The 19,051-nt window shown below is 47.4% G+C and overlaps 1 protein-coding gene across 2 annotated transcripts in view; it reads right to left on the reverse strand.

Moving 5' to 3' along the window:
- The window catches only part of PRAG1 (PEAK1 related, kinase-activating pseudokinase 1), a 131,386-nt gene that overhangs the window by 35,578 nt on the left and 76,757 nt on the right, over positions 1-19,051 (reverse strand). Inside the window, exons 1-3 of one of the 2 annotated variants that reach the window (XM_074276282.1) lie at positions 10,013-10,146; positions 5,857-6,249; positions 1,541-3,174 (exon numbers count right to left, since the gene is read on the reverse strand). In XM_074276282.1, coding sequence (XP_074132383.1) covers positions 1,541-3,174; positions 5,857-6,174 — 1,952 coding nt within the window. In that variant the 5' untranslated portion in view covers positions 6,175-6,249; positions 10,013-10,146. Of the gene's footprint in view, positions 1-1,540; positions 3,175-5,856; positions 6,250-10,012; positions 10,147-19,051 lie in introns of those variants that run through there. The other variant, XM_074276283.1, reaches the window with a different exon arrangement.

Raw genomic sequence — 19,051 nt, forward strand, 5'->3', positions numbered from 1 at the left:
ACATACTGAGTGCATGACCTGCCCCCTCTCCTACAGGCCACGAGACTTCAGATCTCAGTCTGGAAGGGCCTTCGGCGGCCAGGGCGTCCAGCACTTTCATTCTACAGAGGGCTAAGGGGTGAGTTCTGGAGGCAGGATTCACATCCGGGGCTCTCCTGCCCCTAATGCCAGCCTCTGCCAATGTGCCATGCTTTTTTCCCTCTACTTCCAGGGCTCCTCCCTCTTTAGTATGAATGCCCCCCAGATAGCTCGCTGTCCAAAGTGACTAGAACAAGCTGACCACTGGACTCTTGCTGGGTGCTAGCTGATAACACTGTTGCTACTGAGAACAGCCTTTGCCACACTCCAGCCTGATCGTTGGCACCCAAAGTTCCCTTTGGCCTTTCTCTCCAAGGCACAAAAGACATTAAATGACTTAAGAAACCTTGGCACCTGAGCCTATGATGAAGTCTCTAAGTCAGCCTGGTGAAGGCAGCGGGCACCTAAGGGAGAAAGAAGAGGCTCTGGAGGCCCTAAGAAGCAGACCCTTGCCTCCAACTCCCAACACCAAGAGTGCCTGGGCTAGCAGCACTGCCCACCCTGTCCAGGCCTGGCCCCATAGCCACTATCTAGAGAGCAGCCTCTGCCATCCATTCGGTGGGCAAGCCAGCCTGGTGGAGGCAGCAGATGCCAGGCAGGGCAAACCACCTTGACCACCCTTGCCCCTTATTGACGTGGGGAAAGCTCGTACACAATGCTAGGCCCAGGAGCTCAGGTCCTGCTACCATCACCCAGGGAAGCCCAGCCTTGGCCATCACTCCTCAGGGCTTGGGAAAGCATGTTCTGTTCTGTTCCTTAGTGCCCTTGCTTTATCACATGTTTCAGCACCAGAATTATTTTTATCAGGGGAGATGGCATTGAAGAGGATCTATTACTATTGGCTTTGCAACTAGTGACCCACTGGGAACCAGGAGAGCCTCAAAGCTGAGAGCAACCTCTTCAGACAGGCTGTCTCCTGGTTAGGAAGGGAGCTCCCCGAGTCTCAGACCTTTAACACTTCCTAACTCTGTGACCCTGAGCAAGTCACTTAATTGTCTCAGGGGGGAAAAAAGGAAGGGGGCTCGTTGGGAGCAGCACGGGCTGCCCAGCTCTTGTATTTGTAACCTGTGTTCAATGTGGGCACAGCACCTGGCGAATGTTCAGTTAGGGACTGATTCCATTCAATCATTCATTCATTCATTCAAGGGTACCATGCAGGAAGGCACACGTACTCCTTCCCCCCACAACACACAGGCACTCACACACACATACTCTCTCCTCTGTCTTGCTGGCAGAGAATCCACTGAGTGCCAGGTGCCAGGTGCCAACCTGGGGAGGTTAGGGACCACAACAACTCAGAAATCAGCTGATGCCCAGAGAGGATAGGATGCGCGCTACATTCAGAGGCTGGAGGCCCAGAAGCAAGGCCGTGGGCCCGGGTACCAGCTCCGCTTATGTGACTGGCAGGTGACCCTTGCCCAGTTTCAGAGGGCTGAGGGGCCCAGGCTCCCTGTGCACCTACCTTGACTTTGGAGGAGGAGGAGGAGGGGAGAACTTCTCAGCTTCACTCCTGTCCTTAGGGAATTCAAAGGCAAAGGAGGCGGATTTGCTCATGCCAGGCCCCAGTCCTCCCTCGGTCCGGCTGGGCTGCTCTGAGATGCTCTCGGCCCGGGGCCGCTGGCTGCAGCTGGTTCTCTCCATCTCCCTCACCCTTCCTGGGCTGGGCGGGTCCAGCTCCCCCTCCCCCTCCTCCTCTATCCTACCCTGGTAGTTCCTGGCTCCCACCTGGAAGCGGGGTCTTCTCTGGTCCCAGGAGGAAGACTGAGCTGGCACCAGGCAGCGAGCGAGCTCCCTGACACTGGAGGAGGAGGAGGAGGACGTGGAGGACAGAGTGTCCGTGAGGTCTGGGACACCCGGCTGGCTCCAGTAGCCATCCTTGAGCTGCGCTAGGGGAGAGCCCTCTGGGGATCCATGAGACCCCCCAGGGCTCCCCTTGCAGACCTTGGGGGGGATAGCAGGGCATGCCCTTCCCGGGTCCCCGCCCCTCAGGCCAGGCAGATGGTTGTGGAGCGGCTGCTCCCGCGGACTGGGCTCTGGCATTCGCAGGGAGGCGTCCTCTGAGCCTGGCCCAAGGTGCCCACAGGGCCACTGAACCCCTACTGCCGAGTCAGGGCTGCGCAGGTAGATGGTGCGCTGATCGTCCTCTGTGTGCGTAGCCATGATGGTCACCTTGGCCGCCACCTGGGGGGCCCCGTCAGGCCTGGGCCTCCAGCTTCCCCCCGCTGAGTCCTGGCTGGGCCCAGCCCACCTGTTTGTGCTTGGCAGGCTGGACGAGGCCGGGCAGGCTTTCTTCCTCTTGGTGATCTCAGCATAGATGGGCTCTGCTGGACTGCTTTCAGGGGGCTGGGTTGGGGACACTGGGGATTTGCTGGGGCTCCCCCCGATGGGGCCCGGGCCATGGGATCTCCTCAGCTCGGGCTGCCTTGAAAGGGAGCAGTAGTCACCGTCTGTGTGGCCAACAGGAGGGCCGGACAGGCCATCAGACAGGCTGGCTGCCTCCAAGGCCTGAGGGAGCTTCCTCTGGGCCAAGGTGAAGGGGCAGCCGTTCTCTGGAGGGTCCTGTCGGCTGTGGTCCTTGCTGCTCAGGCTGGTACCCCAGCCCTCCTCTTGGGGCGAGGCAGTCTCATTTGTACCCCCAGGTACAGGCCCAGCCTTTCCGCGCCCACACCTGGGGCCCTGCCCCGCCGCCGGCGTCAGTGTGCTGGGAGGGCACCAACTGGCAATGGAGCAGTATTCCCCCCCGTCGAGGTCTTTGCTAGGAGACGTCTGGAGATCCTTGTCCCTGGAAGCAGCAGGCAGGACTCCGCTGCGGGGCGTGGTGCTGCCCCCTGCCCGTTCTAAAAAGGCCGCCAGCTTCTGGTGGAAGCTCTGGTGGACAGGGGGTGGGGACTGGTGACGGGGAGGGGAAGCACCCTCCTCCAGGCCCCCTTTGTCTGGAGGGACAGAGTCCTTGCTCCCTGGCTTTGCCAGGCTGGGCAGAGCCAGGCGGGGGCCGGCTGCCAGGCTCTGAGGGCTGAGACCGCCACTGGAGAAAGTTCTCGGGCTGTCTCGGGACTCCGGGAAGGGCAGCTTGCTGGGCGTGGGCCTCCAGAGCACCTGCACAAGTCCAAGGGTCAGAGATAACTGTTAGGAGGTAGAAGCCAGACGCCTCCCCTTCCTGCCCTGTCTGCCCCAGACCCACCCCTGTCTCCAACCCTCATGAAAGCGGGCAACCGCCGCCACCCCAAGCCTCAGTTGTTCCTCTGTCAAATAAGAGTGATATCATGAATATAATGGAATTATTATTGTTCCATAAGAAAGGATGAGCAGGGGGCAGCTAGGTGGCGCAGTGGATAGAGCACCAGCCCTGAATTCAGGAGGACCGGAGTTCAAATCTGGTCTCAGACACTTAACACTTTCTAGCTGTGTGACCCTGGGTAAGTCACTTAACCCCAGCCTCAGACAAAAAAAAAAAAAAAAAAAAAAAGAAAAGATAAAGAAAGGATGAGCAGCAGATCTGTGGAGAAGGGAGAAATTCATGGCCAAAGAAGAACCAGAGAACATTATGAAATGGAAAAATGGTTAATTTTGGTTATATTTAAGTTTCTGTACAAACAAAACCAATGCAGCCAATATTAGAAGAGAAGCAGAAAACTGGGAAAAAATTTTCACATCTAAGAATTCTGAAAAATATATAGAAAATTCACTCAAAGCCATTCTCCAACTGATAAACGATCAAAGGATATAAACAGACAACTTTCATGGAAGAAATTAAAGCTATTTCTAGTCATATGAAAAGGTGTTCTAAATCACTATTGATCAGAGAAATGCAAATTAAGACAAACCTGAGGTACCATTTTACACCTCTCAGATTGGCTTAGATGACAGGAAAAGATAATAATAAATATGGGATTTATAGATTGGGACACTAATACATTGGTTTTTTAAATTTTTTAAATAGCTTTTTATTTTCAAAATACATGCAAAGATAGTTTTCAACATTCACCCCTGCAAAACTCTGACACTAATATATTGTTGGTGTAATTGTGAACCGATACAACTATTATCTTAAGAGATCTTAAAGGAGGGAAAGGGGCCCACATGTGCAACAATGTATGTGGCAGCCCATTTCATAGTGGCAAGAAACTGGAAACTGAGCGGATGATCATTAGTTGGGGAATGGCTGAATAAGTTACAGTGTGTGAATGTTATGGAATGTTATTGTTCTGCAAGAAATGATCAACAGGATGATTTCAGAAAAGCCTGGAGAGACTTACATCAACTGATGCTGAGTGAAATGAGCAGAACTAAGAGAACATTGTACACGGCAACAAAACTATACGATGATCAACTCTGATGGACGTGGCTCTTTTGAACAATGAGGTAACTCAAGGCAATTCTTATACTCTTGTGATAGAGGAGCCATCTACATCCAGAGAGACTGAATATGGATCAAAAGCATTGTGTTTTCACCTTTTTTGTTACTGTTGCTTGTTGCTTGTTTTTTTCTTTATGATCTGATTTTTCTTGTGCCATATGGCAAATATAAAAATATGTTTTTTAAATTGCACATGTTTAATTTATATTGGATTGCTTGCTGTCTGGGAAGGTAAGAGAAAGGGAGAAAAAATTGGAATCCGAGGTTTTGCAAGGGTGAATGTTGAAAACTATTTCCATGTATTTTGGAAAAATGAAATACTGCTAAAAAAATAAATCTAAGAACCCATTTAAAACAATGAGGGCGATAGTGTGCGTCTACATTCCAAGCTGGCTGAGGGTTCAGGTGAAGGGAAGGGTCCCAAGGACACAGGACTCTGGAAGCAATGCCCTGACCATTTTGCCATACTGCCTCCTCCCTTTCTGGGGCAGAGAGCAAAATGAATGGGAGGAAGGGGAAAAAGAGAAGAGCATTTATGTAGCACTTACTGCATATGTGCTAAATGCTTTAAACATGATCTCATTTGCTTCTCACCAACAACCCTGGGAGTGAGGAACTGCTCTTGTTTTTTTATGGATGAAGAAACTGCAGCAATAAAGTTACCAGACTTGGGTCTGACTTTGAGGCTGGATTTGAACTCAGTCCTCCTGACTCCAGGCCCCAAGTTCTGTGCACTGTGGTGCCCCTCAGTAGCCTCTGGCTCCTTTGGCTTATTTCCACTCCATGGAGGAGTGAGACAAGCCAAGTTCACTTCCAAGGAGATTTACTTCCTGATAAGGCACTCAGCCGGATCTTCAGTGTTAGCTGGGCCAAGGGAACTCCACTTTTGTGGGTCTCTTTTTCTCATCTGTAATCGGTAGGGGGGGGCAGCTGGAGGACCTCTAAGATCCATTCCTAACCCTATGTTCTAAAAACAAGTTGGGTTAGTCTGTTCACAAACCCAATCTCTTATTGGGGGATGAGAGGGAGTGTAAAGTGGGTAGAGCTGAGACCCCTCCACAATGGCCAGCCAGACTCAGAGATGGGAAAGGGGGAGGCCCACCGACCAAGGTGGGGGGCTTCAGCATTAATGATCTGGACCAATAGGAGCCCTTCAGGAGACACATGGGGACCACGAGCTGGAAGGGACCCTCAGAAGCTGGGGAAGCCAAACCTACCCATTGTACAAATGTGGCAATCAAGGCCCCGAAGAGAAGGGAAGAGATGGCCACAGGGTGTAATGCAAGCCTGGCCGTCCTTGACTCCAGAGTGGCGGGAGCAGATAGCTTCTCTCCTCCCTAGCTCTAGCTCTCAGCCATCTCTGGCGCCTAGCCTCCTTGGATGGAGGATGCAGGCCCTGGCTCTACAATGCTATGTCTCACCTGGGGGGCCTCAGAGCCAGCCTCCATCCCGGGCCGGGCTTCAGCGCTCTCTGCGCTCATCATGGTGGGCTTCACGGCAATGGTGGGCTTGGTGCAGGAGGTGGGGCCGCAGCCCTCCTCCTCGGGGGGGCCCCTCCTGGGCCTAAGTGCAAGGCTGAGGGCCCCAGGCTGGGCCGCAGAGAACGACCGCTGAGGCTGGTGGTCACTCTGCAAGCCGAAACAGTTCTTGCAGGAGCCTGGTTTCCAAATGTGCTCCACAAATTCATTGCAGGCGGACATCTTCGGGAGCCCCACAGTCAGACGGTCAGCCTGGTGCATCTTGGGCAGGAGGTCCCCGGGTTCATCCTGGGCTGAGCTCCCCACTAGGGTTTCTGCCTGTCCTTGATGTGGTCCCTGCAAAGAGAGGCCAGATGGGGCCTGGTCAGTGACTCCCAAAGGTGTGGCCTCTGGGGCTGCTGCTGCAGCCTTTCACACAGCTACCGTCTACCTGACTGAGAACCAAGGGAAGCCCAAAGCCATTTCCTCAGCCAAAGGGTTCAAATTCTGCTCTCTCCCTGGGCCTGGCTTGGACCAGATGGTCCCTGAGGTCTCCCCCTTGTGACCACAGGCCTTAATTTCCACTTCTGTCCCTCCAAACTCCATCTCTGTCAGCCCACCACCAGACACTGAGCCCTGCTGGCAAGACACCTGCTGCCCCCAATCTAGCCATGTGCCTGGGACAACTCCATGGCACCTACTCTGCAGGGGAGCAAACTCCCAGCCACAACCCCTGGGGATGACCCCTGCTCAGCCCCGTCTGCCTCCAGACTGCTCTTTGCAACACAAGGGTCCCCGGGGGGGAAAGGGGGGACAGACCTCTCTTCTGGACAGCTGGGCTGAACCGGTACCAAAACAATTATGGGATTGTTGATTAAAGTCAGCCTGTGCGCGGGGCAAGGCATTAAATAGTAATGGGGGGGGACTCCCTGCCCTGAACGAACTCACAATGCAGTGGGGGAGACCGCCTATAACCAGCCATGTGTCCCGAGCTCTGGACAAGATGAACTGCTGATAGTCTCACAGGGAGGCCCTAGCCTTGAAGAGGACTGGGAAAGGCAGGGGGCATTCCCGGCATCAGGGACAGCTAAGACAAAGGCATAGGGGCAGGAGATGAGCAGGCTGGGCAGTGTCCCTGGTTCCTAGGGCTCACAGGAGGATCAGAGGGGGAAAAGACAGGAATGGTGGAGGCAGGGAGGCAGGTCATGAAGAGCTTTGAATGCTGAGCTCAGGAGGTTGTATTTGATTGGGAACCCCTGAAGTTTAATGAATGGGAGTAAGGGGAACTGACAAGGTCAGTCTTTGATAACTTTGCCTTTGCTTCTTGGTTCTCAGGAAGCCCCTGGGTCAGCCAACCCTGTCCTCCTTCTATCTATAGCTAGGTGGCGCTGCAACGGATAATTCTGGACTTGAAGTCAAGAAGTCCTGAGTTCAAATGCTGCCTAAACCCTAAATGAGTTAAACATATGGCGTCACATAACTAAATGTGGGAGTTGTGAAATTATGATTTATTATCAGTAAGTATAAAAATTTCTCAGACAAAAAGGGGTCACAAGTTAAAAAAATTTAAGCCCTGGCCTATACCAGCTGTATAACCCTGGGCAAGTCACTTAGCCAGTTGTCCATTTCCTCATATGTAAAACTGGGATAATGATAGCATTTACTTCTTGGTATTATTGTAAGGCTCAAACGAGACGCTACATTAAGTGCTTAATTCATGCAGTGCCTGGCACATAGCAGGTGCCATATAAATGTTAGCTATCATGATTTTTCACAGTGGCACAGAGAAAGTTCTTTCTCAGGGCCTCCCTCTGCTGCCCTGATACACCACCCAGGCGGCACGTACAGTAGACAGCGGGAGGAGCTGCCCTCCTAACTTAGCCCGGGCTTGCTTCCTCTCCAAGGAAGGCATTCAGAGGATGGGTTTCTGCCCAAGTCCCAGCTCTCCTGGCACTGGTGTCCACGACAACAATGATATTCTCACATCTCACACATCTGCTGGTTGGGCAACCTCTCTTAAGTTCGGTGCCTCAGTTTCCTCACATAAAAAATACAAGATTCCAAGTCCTTTCTGGCTGTGGCTGGCTGCTGCTCAGATGCCACCTGGGGAAGCCTGGTTACCGGCTCACCCCTCGGCCCGCTCCAGCTAACCTGTGAAGGCCGGCACCTTGCCAGCCCACATTCCATACCTCTGAGGAAAGAGGAGGCCTCAGAATTATGCAAGGCCCTCTGCAGTGGGAGGGAGGCAGGGAGGCTGCGGAGGAACATGAGCCCACTCTATCAGCAGGTCCAAACCTCTGAGAGGTTATCGGGGTCTCCACAGGAGGGCTCTTAGTAGTGAAGTCCGTGGGGGTCCCTCAGTGGGACAGAGATCCAGATACCGTCAGGAGAAGACCTCAGGGAGAGACAAGCTGCAACCAACCAAGTTCCCCAGCCCCTACCCTAGAGTTTAAAAAACTAATTTCCCTGCAGAACCCAAGCCACACCAGAATGAAGCACCAGAGCCCCCTGGCCAAGCCAAGCGGGGCCAGGTTAGGTGTCTGACCAGGAAAGCACTCCCATCTGGGGGAAGTCTATGTATGTCTGCATTTCCACACCCCCCAGCTGGCCTGGGTGAGTTATGGAGGAAGTGACAGCCTTCCACCGGGGCTGGGGGAGGGACAAGTCAAGTCATGATGGTCCCAAGGGGCTGCAGAAGCTTTTCTCTGCCCCGGGTAATCTAATCTCCAGGCAGGAATGTCGCGGAACACCCCCTGCAATCTAACCCTGCAGGATCCCCACCCCCCCTTCACACACCAAAAATAAACAAAAAATCCTCAAGGTCTCTTGTGGCAATTCTGTGGGGTTCAGGGAAAAAAAACCCAACAACCCACCAAAGTTATATTGGCAATTAAAAGCACATGGCTGGTTCGGCACGGTCTGCAGCCCCCGAGACTCTGCAGGCAAGGCCTCTAGGAGCCTGGGACTCCTGACTAGGAGCCACCAGACTGGGGGCCAGACACTGAACCTCAAGTTTCCTCCTTTGTGAAACTGGGCGGAATCAAAGTATAAAGTGGGGTGAGCTCAGGAGCTGTGATGAGGAAGGGATGGGGGGGAGTTACTGACTGGTCCCCCACACCATCCCTTCCCAGGACCCATTCACAAAGCAAAGGGCAGGGGGAGACCCAGAAATTCTTGCTGAGCTCCCCCCCAGCTGGAGGGAGCGCTGCTGACCAGACTGGAGCCTGACAAGGCTCTGTGCCAAAGGTTCCATACAGGGCGTGAGCTTCCCCCTCCCAGAAGACCTTATCTCAAGCTATTTCCCTAGAATCTACTCCCTCCCTACTCCTGCCCTGGAGCTGCCAGAGTTTGCTGGTAATTTCCCACCTCCACCCCTTTGCTTCCAAGGTCTTCAGGACCCCCAGCCCTCCAACCTCTCCCCATCCAGGGCAGATCTCCGCCAGGGGTCTGCTTCTCCGGTGAGCCAGCTCCCCTAATTACCGGGGGGCTCCTTCTGCCTGCCCCTGAGGTGTCCCTCCCCGTTATTTTCATTTTGTTGTATTGTGTTTCATTGAATGGATTTGTGAGCATTCCTCCTGGGGGTGGAAATCTCCGGGGCAGGCAAGGGGCTCTCAGCACCCCAGCGGAGGGGAGCCCCCTCAAACACGGTCCGGGACTCAGGAAAACTGAGGTCCCGGATGGGCCAAGGGGGAAAGGCAAGGTGACCCAATGGCTAACGCATCGGTCTCGGACCCAAGGGGCCTGGGGGGGGGGGGGCCTCGGGTTCAAGTCCCGTTTCGGACATTCCCTAACTGTGTGTGACCCACCCGCCCCGCGCTCTTAGCTCTCTTCGCCTTTGCCTGGGCCTCAGTTTCCCCCTCTGTAAAATGCAGGGGCTGGCCTCTGAGGCTGCAGACCCCCGCAGGTCTCGGAGGGTGGGAGCCCGGGTCTCGGCAGTGGCCACAGCCTGGCGCCCTTCTGCAGGCCTATGGGAGAGTCTCCCCGGACTCTGGGAACGCCCCCCTCCCCACCCCAAGCTTCTTAGCTCCCGGATTAGGCGGGGAGCTCCCCCCGCAGCGGTTCACAGTTGCCTCAGTTTCCCTGGCTGTGGTCGGAGCTCCCCTCTCCCGCGGACACTCACCTGCAGCCGCCACCTCCGGATCCCGGGACCCGCCGAGCGGAGGCGGGACCCCAGCCCCGCAGAGCCCCCGGCCGGGACACCGGGGGCATTGTTCCCGGGGCGCGCAGGCGCGCGTGTGCCCGCGTGAGTGTGAGCGCGTGTGTGTGCCCGCGTGTGAGTGTGAGCCCCGGTGGGAGGCAGCCCCGCCGCCGCCGCAGCCGCCGCGTGCACTCGCACCCGGCCGGAGCCCCAGCCTCCCGGGCCAGCTCGCGTCCCGCCCCGCCCCGCCCCCCTCGGGCCCTCCCCGCCCCCGAATGCCCCCGCCCCCGAACCGCCCCGACCGGCCCCGCCCCGCCCCCGCGGATCCTGAGGGGACCGCCCCCTCCCCCTCGGATCCTGCCGGGACCGCCCCCGCCCCCCTCGGACCCTCTCCGGACCCCCCCATACCCCACCGCAGTCCCCTTCGGCCAGCAGCCGGGAGAGAATCCAGAAGCACTCCGGCAGCCGGAGACTGTCCCTACTCCGGGGTCCCCAGCACCCCGCAGTCCAGGCTGAGCCCTCGGGGCCCCGGGGTCGGGCTCCAGGCCCCCTCCATCTCCCATAACTTTGTGCCAGCGCCAGCAGCGCTCCTCGCTGTGCTCCGCAGAAAGTCAGGGTCGGCCTGGAGAGCTCCGGTGCGGGGTGGGCTGAAGGGGGCAAAGGAGCTTTAGAAGGAGCCCAGGTCACGGCCTCGAAGAGCTAGGGCCTGAAGGGTCCTCACCAGCCCTGGAGGCCAAGCCCCGCCCTTTACGGCTGGGGAAACTGAGGCTCAGAAAGAGAGGGGGCTGGTCCAGCGCAGGATACTAGTTCTAGAGCTGGGAGGAATGGCAAGTGCTGTGGGGCCCAGGGAAGCCCGGCTTGCCGTCATATAGACAGTGTTAGGGCAGGATTTGCACCCAAACCACTTGTGCCAGGCAGTTACAAGGTTCTGATTGCTGCAAAGGTCAGGTCCAGGCACTGGAGAGCAGCCTCTCTGGGTGATGGAGACCCAGCAGAGGGAAGTGAGCCTCCTTACCTTGCTCCCCTCTTGTGTCCTCGCCCCACCTCCACAGATCCCTTTGGATTACACTAACCCCCTTCATCTTGGATCACCCTCACAAGCACCCTTTTCTGGGGGCACCTGCAGGCATTCATTGGGAGAAAAGGCTGCCTAGTTGGCCAGCTTCTACAGTACTGGAGCAGCTTTGAAAGACTGGATCAGGGTCAGTCCACCTCTGCCCTTGTAGGCTCCCTATGCCACCATCACTCAGCAGCCTCCTCTCCGGGAAGCTTCACTCCATCCATGGCCAGATCCATGTCACGGTCATCAGTCAGTTGCCATATCTCTCTCCTCCTTTCTCCAGAATCACAGCATTCCTCTTCTCCCTAATTACCGCCTTTGGACTTGGAAATGGCATTCCAAGTCTGCACTGACATCCTTGAACTCCACAGCTGCTCAGCCCTTCCTACTGACCAGCCCCTTCTCTGCTTTCTCGTGGGCAATGCTCTGGCCTTCCCGGAGGACGGCTCCTTCTCAGCCCCCTTCCCTCAGTCATGATTCTTCTCCATACTCCCAAGTGTGAGCATCCCCCAAATTTCTGTCCTGGATAACCTTTCTCTCCACCATCATTTTTTTTTTTTTTTTTTGTCCACGGAATCTAGTCCCATGGCTTCAGTTATTAAGTTCTCTTTCCTTTCAAATAGGTCTTTTGCTCCATTCCTATAACTTCATGATGGTTAACTTTGCTGTGATGTCCCTCAGATGTCTTGTCAAGAATTCATCCTCTCCCTCTTTAAGCTTGTCCCACCTCCAAACTTCTAGTTGCTGAGGTTGGTAAGCTCTAGGATTCCACTCCCCAGATTGTTCACTTTCCTTCCCCAACCTTTCCTTTGATCTAATGCTTTCTGCCTCTTTCTCTCCTGTCCTTTTAGGGAAGAAGAGGAAAGTTTGCAGGGAGTGGGATTTCCTTCTGTTTTGTCCCAATCTCCAGCCTTCAGTGGGAAGAGCAGTGAAGTAGCCTCTCCTCTGACCTTGTAGCTCCCTTCTAATACTGTGCTTTTGTCCTTTGAGAAGAGGAGGGGTGCCGTTCACACAACGTAGGGCCTTTATATTCCTGGTCACACCTTTCACATCCTAGAAACTCTGAACTCTGGTGGATCATATCTATTCCCAACCTATCCTTCATTCCTTATTCCATTGCCTCTACTTTCCATCCCAAAGAATGGTTTCAATCAAACACAATACAGGCCTTCCCCTGTGTTCTCTGAAATACCTGTCCACGTGTTTGTGGCAGCCCTTTCCAGAAACTGGAAACTGAGTGCATGCCCATCAGTTGGAGAATGGCTGAATAAATTGTGGTATATGAATGCTATGGAATATTATTGTTCTGTAATGATTTTAGAGAGACCTGGAGAAAGTTATATGAACTGAGTAGAATTAGGAGATCCTTGTAACTGGCCACAAGATTATATGATGATCAATTTTTTCTTCAACAATGAGATGATTCTGGTCAGTTCCAGTGATCATGTGATGAAGAAAGCCATATACACCCAGAGAGAGAACTGTGGGAATTGAGTGTGAATCACAAGATAGTATTTTCATTCTTTTTGCTGTTGTTTGCTTGCATTTTATTTTTTTTCCTGTTTGATCTGATTTTTTTTGTGTAGCAAGATAATTGTACAAATATGTATGCATATATTGGATTTAGTATATATTTCTACCATGTATAACATATATTGGATTGTGTGCTATCTGGGGAGGGATAAAGAAGGAGGGAAATTGCAACACAAGGTTTTACAAGGATTCATTCATACAAGGGGAAAAAAAGAATCCTCTCTTCCATCTTGACTTTTTGGTGAACCAATTTGGTGAACTCTATACTGTCCTTTTCTCTTGAAAGCCCAAACCTCTTATCACATAATTGAAAAATTATCCATGCATATGTTTTGAAAATAAAAAGCTTCAATTTAAAAAAAAAAAAGAAAAAAAGAAAAATTGTAAACTTTTAGATTAGGCATTACAATTACTGTAAGACATTTTCTTTCACTTGATCTTTCCATACTTTCTTTTTATACATTTAGGATGCACATTTTTTTCTGAAGAAATATCTTCGTCCCACAGATTTCAATGTTTTCTCATTTTTATCATTAAAAAGGAAAGTTGTTTTTAAAAATGAAATACCTGTTCCAGAAGCAACAGACTTCCCTTCATTCTAAGTCTTTTGCTCTTCTACCCCTTCTACTCACTAACTCTTACGAGAGTCTGGCTCCCCCAGCATGACCCAGTCTTTAAAATGAGGGGTGGATAGAGCACCAGCCCTGAAGTCAGGAGGACCTGAGTTCAAATTTGGCCTCATACACTTGCCACTGTCTAGCTGTGTGACCCTGGGTAAGTCACTTAACCCCAATTGTCTCAGAAAAAAAAAAAAAAAGAATCCTCTCTTCCATCTTGACTTTTTGGTGAACCAATTTGGTGAACTCTACACTGCCCTTTTCTCTTGAAAGCCTAAACCTCTTATCACATCAAAGATTATATTATATATCCAACCAAGTCTCAGCCATGGACCCTGTCATTATTCAGCATATCATTGCTTATAAATAATCCTGACCTGGAAAGATCTTTTTTTTTTTTAATTTTTATTTTTAAAACATATGCACAGATAATTTTTCAACATTGACCCTTGCAAATCCTTGTGTTCCAAATTTCCCCTCTTTTCCTCACTCTCTCCCCTAGATGGCAAGTAATCCAATATATATTAAACGTGTTTAATTCTTCTATACATATTTCCACAATTATCATGTTGTGCAGGAAAAATAGGATCAAAAAAGGAAAAAAATAAGAAAGAAAACAAAACACAAGCAAACAACAACAAAAAAAGTAAAAATGCTATGTTGTGGTCCATACTCAGTCCCCACATCCCTCTCTCTGTGTATGATGGCTCTCTTCATCACAAGATCATTGGAAATGGCCTGAATCATCTCATTGTTGAAAAGAGCCACATCCATCAGAATTGATCATTGTATAATCTTGCTGTAGCAGTGTACAGTGATCTGTTCTACTCGCCCTCAAGAGATCTTTAGGAGATGCTACACCGTCCTAAATATCTCTTCCTTTTCACAGGCAGATTCTTAAAAGCTGCCTAAAAGTGGATTTCATTCTCCACTCAGATCTACTTTTCAGCCAGACCTCATCACTCAAATGAAACTGCTCTCACCAATATTGAAAATGATCTCTTAAAGGCCACATCCAGTGACTTCTTTAGGAGTAGGTAGGGCACTGCAGTGAATAAAGCACCAGGCTAGGAGTCATCTTCGGGACTTCAAATCCAATCTAGTTGTGTGACTCTGGGCAAGTCACTTACTTGTTTATCTCAATTTCCTTATCTGTAAAATGATCTGGAGAAGGAAATGGCAAAACCATTTCTGTGCTTCTGCCAAGAAAATCTCACAGAGTGTCAGATACAGCAACAAAAATGACTGCTTGTTCTTTTTGACTTCTTACATGGGTCTCCCCTTCCTTTTCCTAAAGCAGCCTCTCCTCTGAGTCATACATGACCTGGTTCTTTCCCTTCTCTGACTGTTCCTTTTTAATCAGGATCAACAACTTCTTCCTATTTCTGTAAGCTCCAAAGCTCCAACTTGAGCTATAGTCTTGCTTCCTTTTACACAGTATCTTGGAGACACTATATACTCCCATGGCTTTTAATTATCATTTCTATGCTCATTACTCTCAAAAACAGATAGTATTTGCATAGCACCTACTATGTGCCAGGCACTGTGCTAAGCACGTCAAAAATAATACCTTATTTGATTATCACAACAACCCAGTTTGGGGGTGGGGGGAGAGGGGTGTTAATTATTCCCATTTTACAGATGGGAGAAATGAGACAGACAGAAGTTAAGTGACTCATTCAGGATCACATGACTAGTGTTTGAGGCAAGATGTGAATCCTCATCTTTCTGACACTAAGTCAATCAGCCTATCTGAGTGGATCTGACTGAGTATCCTCTCTGCTCTTTACCAACAGAAATTAGTTTGTCTCATCTTTTTTTCCTTTTTGGTTTGATTTTTCTTGTGCATAAGATAATTGCATAAATATGTATGCATATATTGGATTTCACATATATTGGATTACTTGCTTTCTAGGGGAAGGGGTGGAGAGAAGGGGGAGGAATTGGAACACAAGGTTTTGAGAGGGTTAATGTTGAAAAATTATCCACGCATATGTTTTGAAAATTAAAAAGGTTTAATAGAAAAAAAGAAATGATTTCATATTCTGGAAGCATGTTACAAACTTTTTTTTCGTTTCTCTAGAAATCTTAAGAAACAATAATTTCCTCTAAGGCCCTTTCCATACACTAGGAAAAGGCCCAGGAAAAAAAATGAGTCTTAAATCTTTCTTAGGGCAGTGGATTAAGAGTGATGATTACGTTTTACTTTTGATTTCTAAGGGATCAATGCTGTCCTTCACCCTTCTCCATTGAGAAAGAATTAAGATCTTTTTTGCAGCTCTCCCCAGGGAGAGGAGAGTTTTTGCTCACTCAACAATACTGTGTTAGCTCTGGTTCTATTTTTATACATTCTGGCCTTTACCTGGTTCAAGATTCCTAAAAATATTCCTGAGTTGCATTGAAGGGCATGGATTGCTATATAGGTTTGAACATCTCTCTAAACTAAAAAAGCCATGGATTGAACTGATGTGAAGTGAAGTGAGCAGAACCAGGAGAACATTGTATAGAGTTATAGCAACATTGTTTAGTAACGGACTATGATTGACTTAGTTCTCCTAGTTCAATTATCCAAGACAGTTCTGAAGGATTTATGATAGAAAATTAGCCATCTGCAGAGAAAGAACTGAGGAAAGTCTGAATGCTGATTGAAACATACTATTTTCACAATTCTTTTCTTTTGGCCTGTTTCTTTCACAACATAATTAATATGGAAATTATTTTACATGATTGCACATATATATCCTGTATCAAATTGCTAACTTTTTTAGGGAGGGAGGTGGTGAGAGGGAAGGAACTTGAAAAAAATTTTAAATGAATGTTCAAAATTGTCTTTGCATGTAATTGGAAACAAAATGCTATTAAATCCATATATATATTTTGGGTTTTTTTGGATAGAGTGATATTTATTTTTCATAGTTATATCGCACCAATATGACAAACTAACAAACAAAGATGACAAACTAACATTTCAGTAGTTATCCCAATCTTCAGTCACATTCTCCCCTTGAACACACAGACTCAAATCTAAACATATATATGTTTTGAAAATAAAAAGCTTTAATAAAAATACTATTAAAAATAAAAATAAATTGGAAATAATGATAACACCTAAGAAGGGGGGGAAAGAAAAGGTATGAATATTAGATTAATAATAGATTAAATAAAACCTGTTTGTTTTTATTCTGGAAGATTGGTACACAACTATAGAGGACAATGGTAGCATCAAGATATTTTGACAGTACACATTTTGTCTTTCATTTTCTATGGCCATGTTGTTTACTCTTATAGCTGATGATGTAATGGAAAAAAGTCTGAAACTGGAGTGAGGAAGACCTGAATTCAAATCCTGGCCAAACACTTATTTGCTGTGTTTGCCTTTGTTTCCCTGAGTTTTCTCAACTGTAAAACTTGGATAATAATAGCAACCACTTCCCAGGGTGGTTATAAAGATTAAATTGAGGTAATATTTGTAAAACAAACAAATAAAAGTGCTGCCTAGCACATAGTAGGTGCTATATAAATGCTTATTTTCTGATATAATGAAAACTCCTTGAGGATGGTTATTATTTCATTTTTTTTTTTTGTCATTGTATCCCCAAAGTCTAACCCAATGGCTGACACAAATATTTTTTCAATTGAAATAAATATTATTTCTCTATTTTAAAAAAGTCCAGGTATTCTCCCCTTGACTAATAAAGGAAATAAATATTTTATCAAGAATTTACTATGTGCTGAGCACTATGCTAACTACTTTTATAAATACTAGCACATATTGATCCACTAATCTCCACAGTAGTTATTATTATAAAAAAAGTCCAGGTATTCTCTCCTTGACTAATAAAGGAAATAAATATTTTATCAAGAACTTACTATGTGCTGAGCACTATGCTAACTACTTTTATAAATACTAGCACATATTGATCTACTAATCTCCATAGGAGCTATTATTATATCCATTTTTCATTTGAGGAAACTGAGTCAGAAAGAAGATAAATGGCTTTTCAAAGATCACACAACTAGTAAGTATCTGAGGACATATTTGCACCTAGGATTTCCTGAATCCAAGTCTAGCACTCTATCTATTGAGCCAGAAAGATAAACTTTTGATTTTGGTATTCCCTTATTTAAACCTAGTCTTACTTTTCCAGATTTATCTCTGACTATTCCACTTTACATACTTTAGACTCCCCACTTAAGTGGATTCCTCCCCATCCCAAATTTTTGTCTTATCATTTCCAACAATGGTCCCTTATCTCATGCTGTCTTCCATTTTGGAAGGGACTCACAAGTTACCTCTGCAGAAGATTCCTTCCTTCAACTTGCAACTTCAGAATAAAATTCTGAAGATACTGTAGAAAATAAGTCCAATGAGAAGAAATAAATTGAATTTGTTTGAAGAGACTCATGTCAATACACAAGGAGCTCATCAAATTACCTAGACTTTTTTTCTTTATCTCTAATTTTTTTAACCATTAGTTTCAAAAAGTATTATTATTATTATTATTATTTGCAGCAGGGTGTTATGTAGGGGGTCAATGATGAAAAGTTACCCATGCATATCCTTTGTGAATAAAAAGCTTTAATGAAAATTATTTTTTACCCAAAAATATTTATTTTAAACATGGTTAGTTCCATATTGTCTCCCTTCATCTACCTCATTGAGAAAGTAAAATATTATACCTATTATATGTGGGAAAAGGTCATGCAAAATTTATTTTCATATTAGCCATATCGCACCATCCTGATCAAAAATATTCCTCCTCCAAAGAAAAAGAAATGTCTCAATTTGTACTCAGAGTTCATCAGTTTTCTCTATAGTAAATAACATTTTTTCATCGTGAGTCTTTTGAAATTGTATGGATCACTGTACTGATCAGAGAAGCTAAGTCATAGTTGATCACTGCTATAATATTACTGTTACTGTATACCATGTTCTCTTGATTCTGCTTACTTCATTCTGCATCAGTTATATATGTTTTCCCAGATTTTTCTGAAACCTTAAAACCCAGAGTTTCCCAGGTTTCCCACATCATTTATTACAGTACAATAATATCCATCAGAATCATACACTACAACTTGTTTAACTATTCTCCAATTTATGGGCATGGTCTCAATTTCTAATTCTTTGCCACCACAAAAAAAAAAAAAAAAAAAAAAAAGCTACCATAAAAACTTGTGCATTTAGGGTCTTTCTCTTTTTCTTTGATCTCTTTGGAGGATAGTTCTTTAGTTCTTGCAGTGATTTTGCTAGGTTAGAAAATATACATGGTTTTATAATCTTTGGGGCATAGCTTCAAATTGTTCTGCAAAATGGTGGGATCAGTTCATACCTTTACCAACAATTCATAGTGTACCCGTTTCCCTTCAACCCCTCTAGCATCTATCACTTTTCTTTCTTTCTGTTTTTTTTTTTGGACAACTTTGTCAATCTGGTGAGTGTGAGATGATACTCCAGAGTTGTTTTAATAGTGATGTAGAGTGTTTTTTCATTGAGTATCAACAGTTTAGATTTCTTTCTCTGAAAATTTCCTGTTCATATCCTTTGACCATTTTGCCAATATATTATTATATATAATATAAAGTATATAAAATTATATATACTACACATATGTTATGTGCTATATTATTATATTAATATACTTTTGTATATTACACTTGTTAAAATTACACTATTAATTATATTCTTCATATACTAATATTGATATTTCTCAAATTATTCAGATTTGTCTTTATTTGTGTGAAAATGTTTTGTAATTGTATTCTTAAGATTCCCAAGTATATTATACTGTCTACAATCATTTTATTTATTTA

Source organism: Sminthopsis crassicaudata, chromosome 6 (genome assembly GCF_048593235.1).
Source record: "Sminthopsis crassicaudata isolate SCR6 chromosome 6, ASM4859323v1, whole genome shotgun sequence".
NCBI classification, from domain to species: domain Eukaryota; kingdom Metazoa; phylum Chordata; class Mammalia; order Dasyuromorphia; family Dasyuridae; genus Sminthopsis; species Sminthopsis crassicaudata.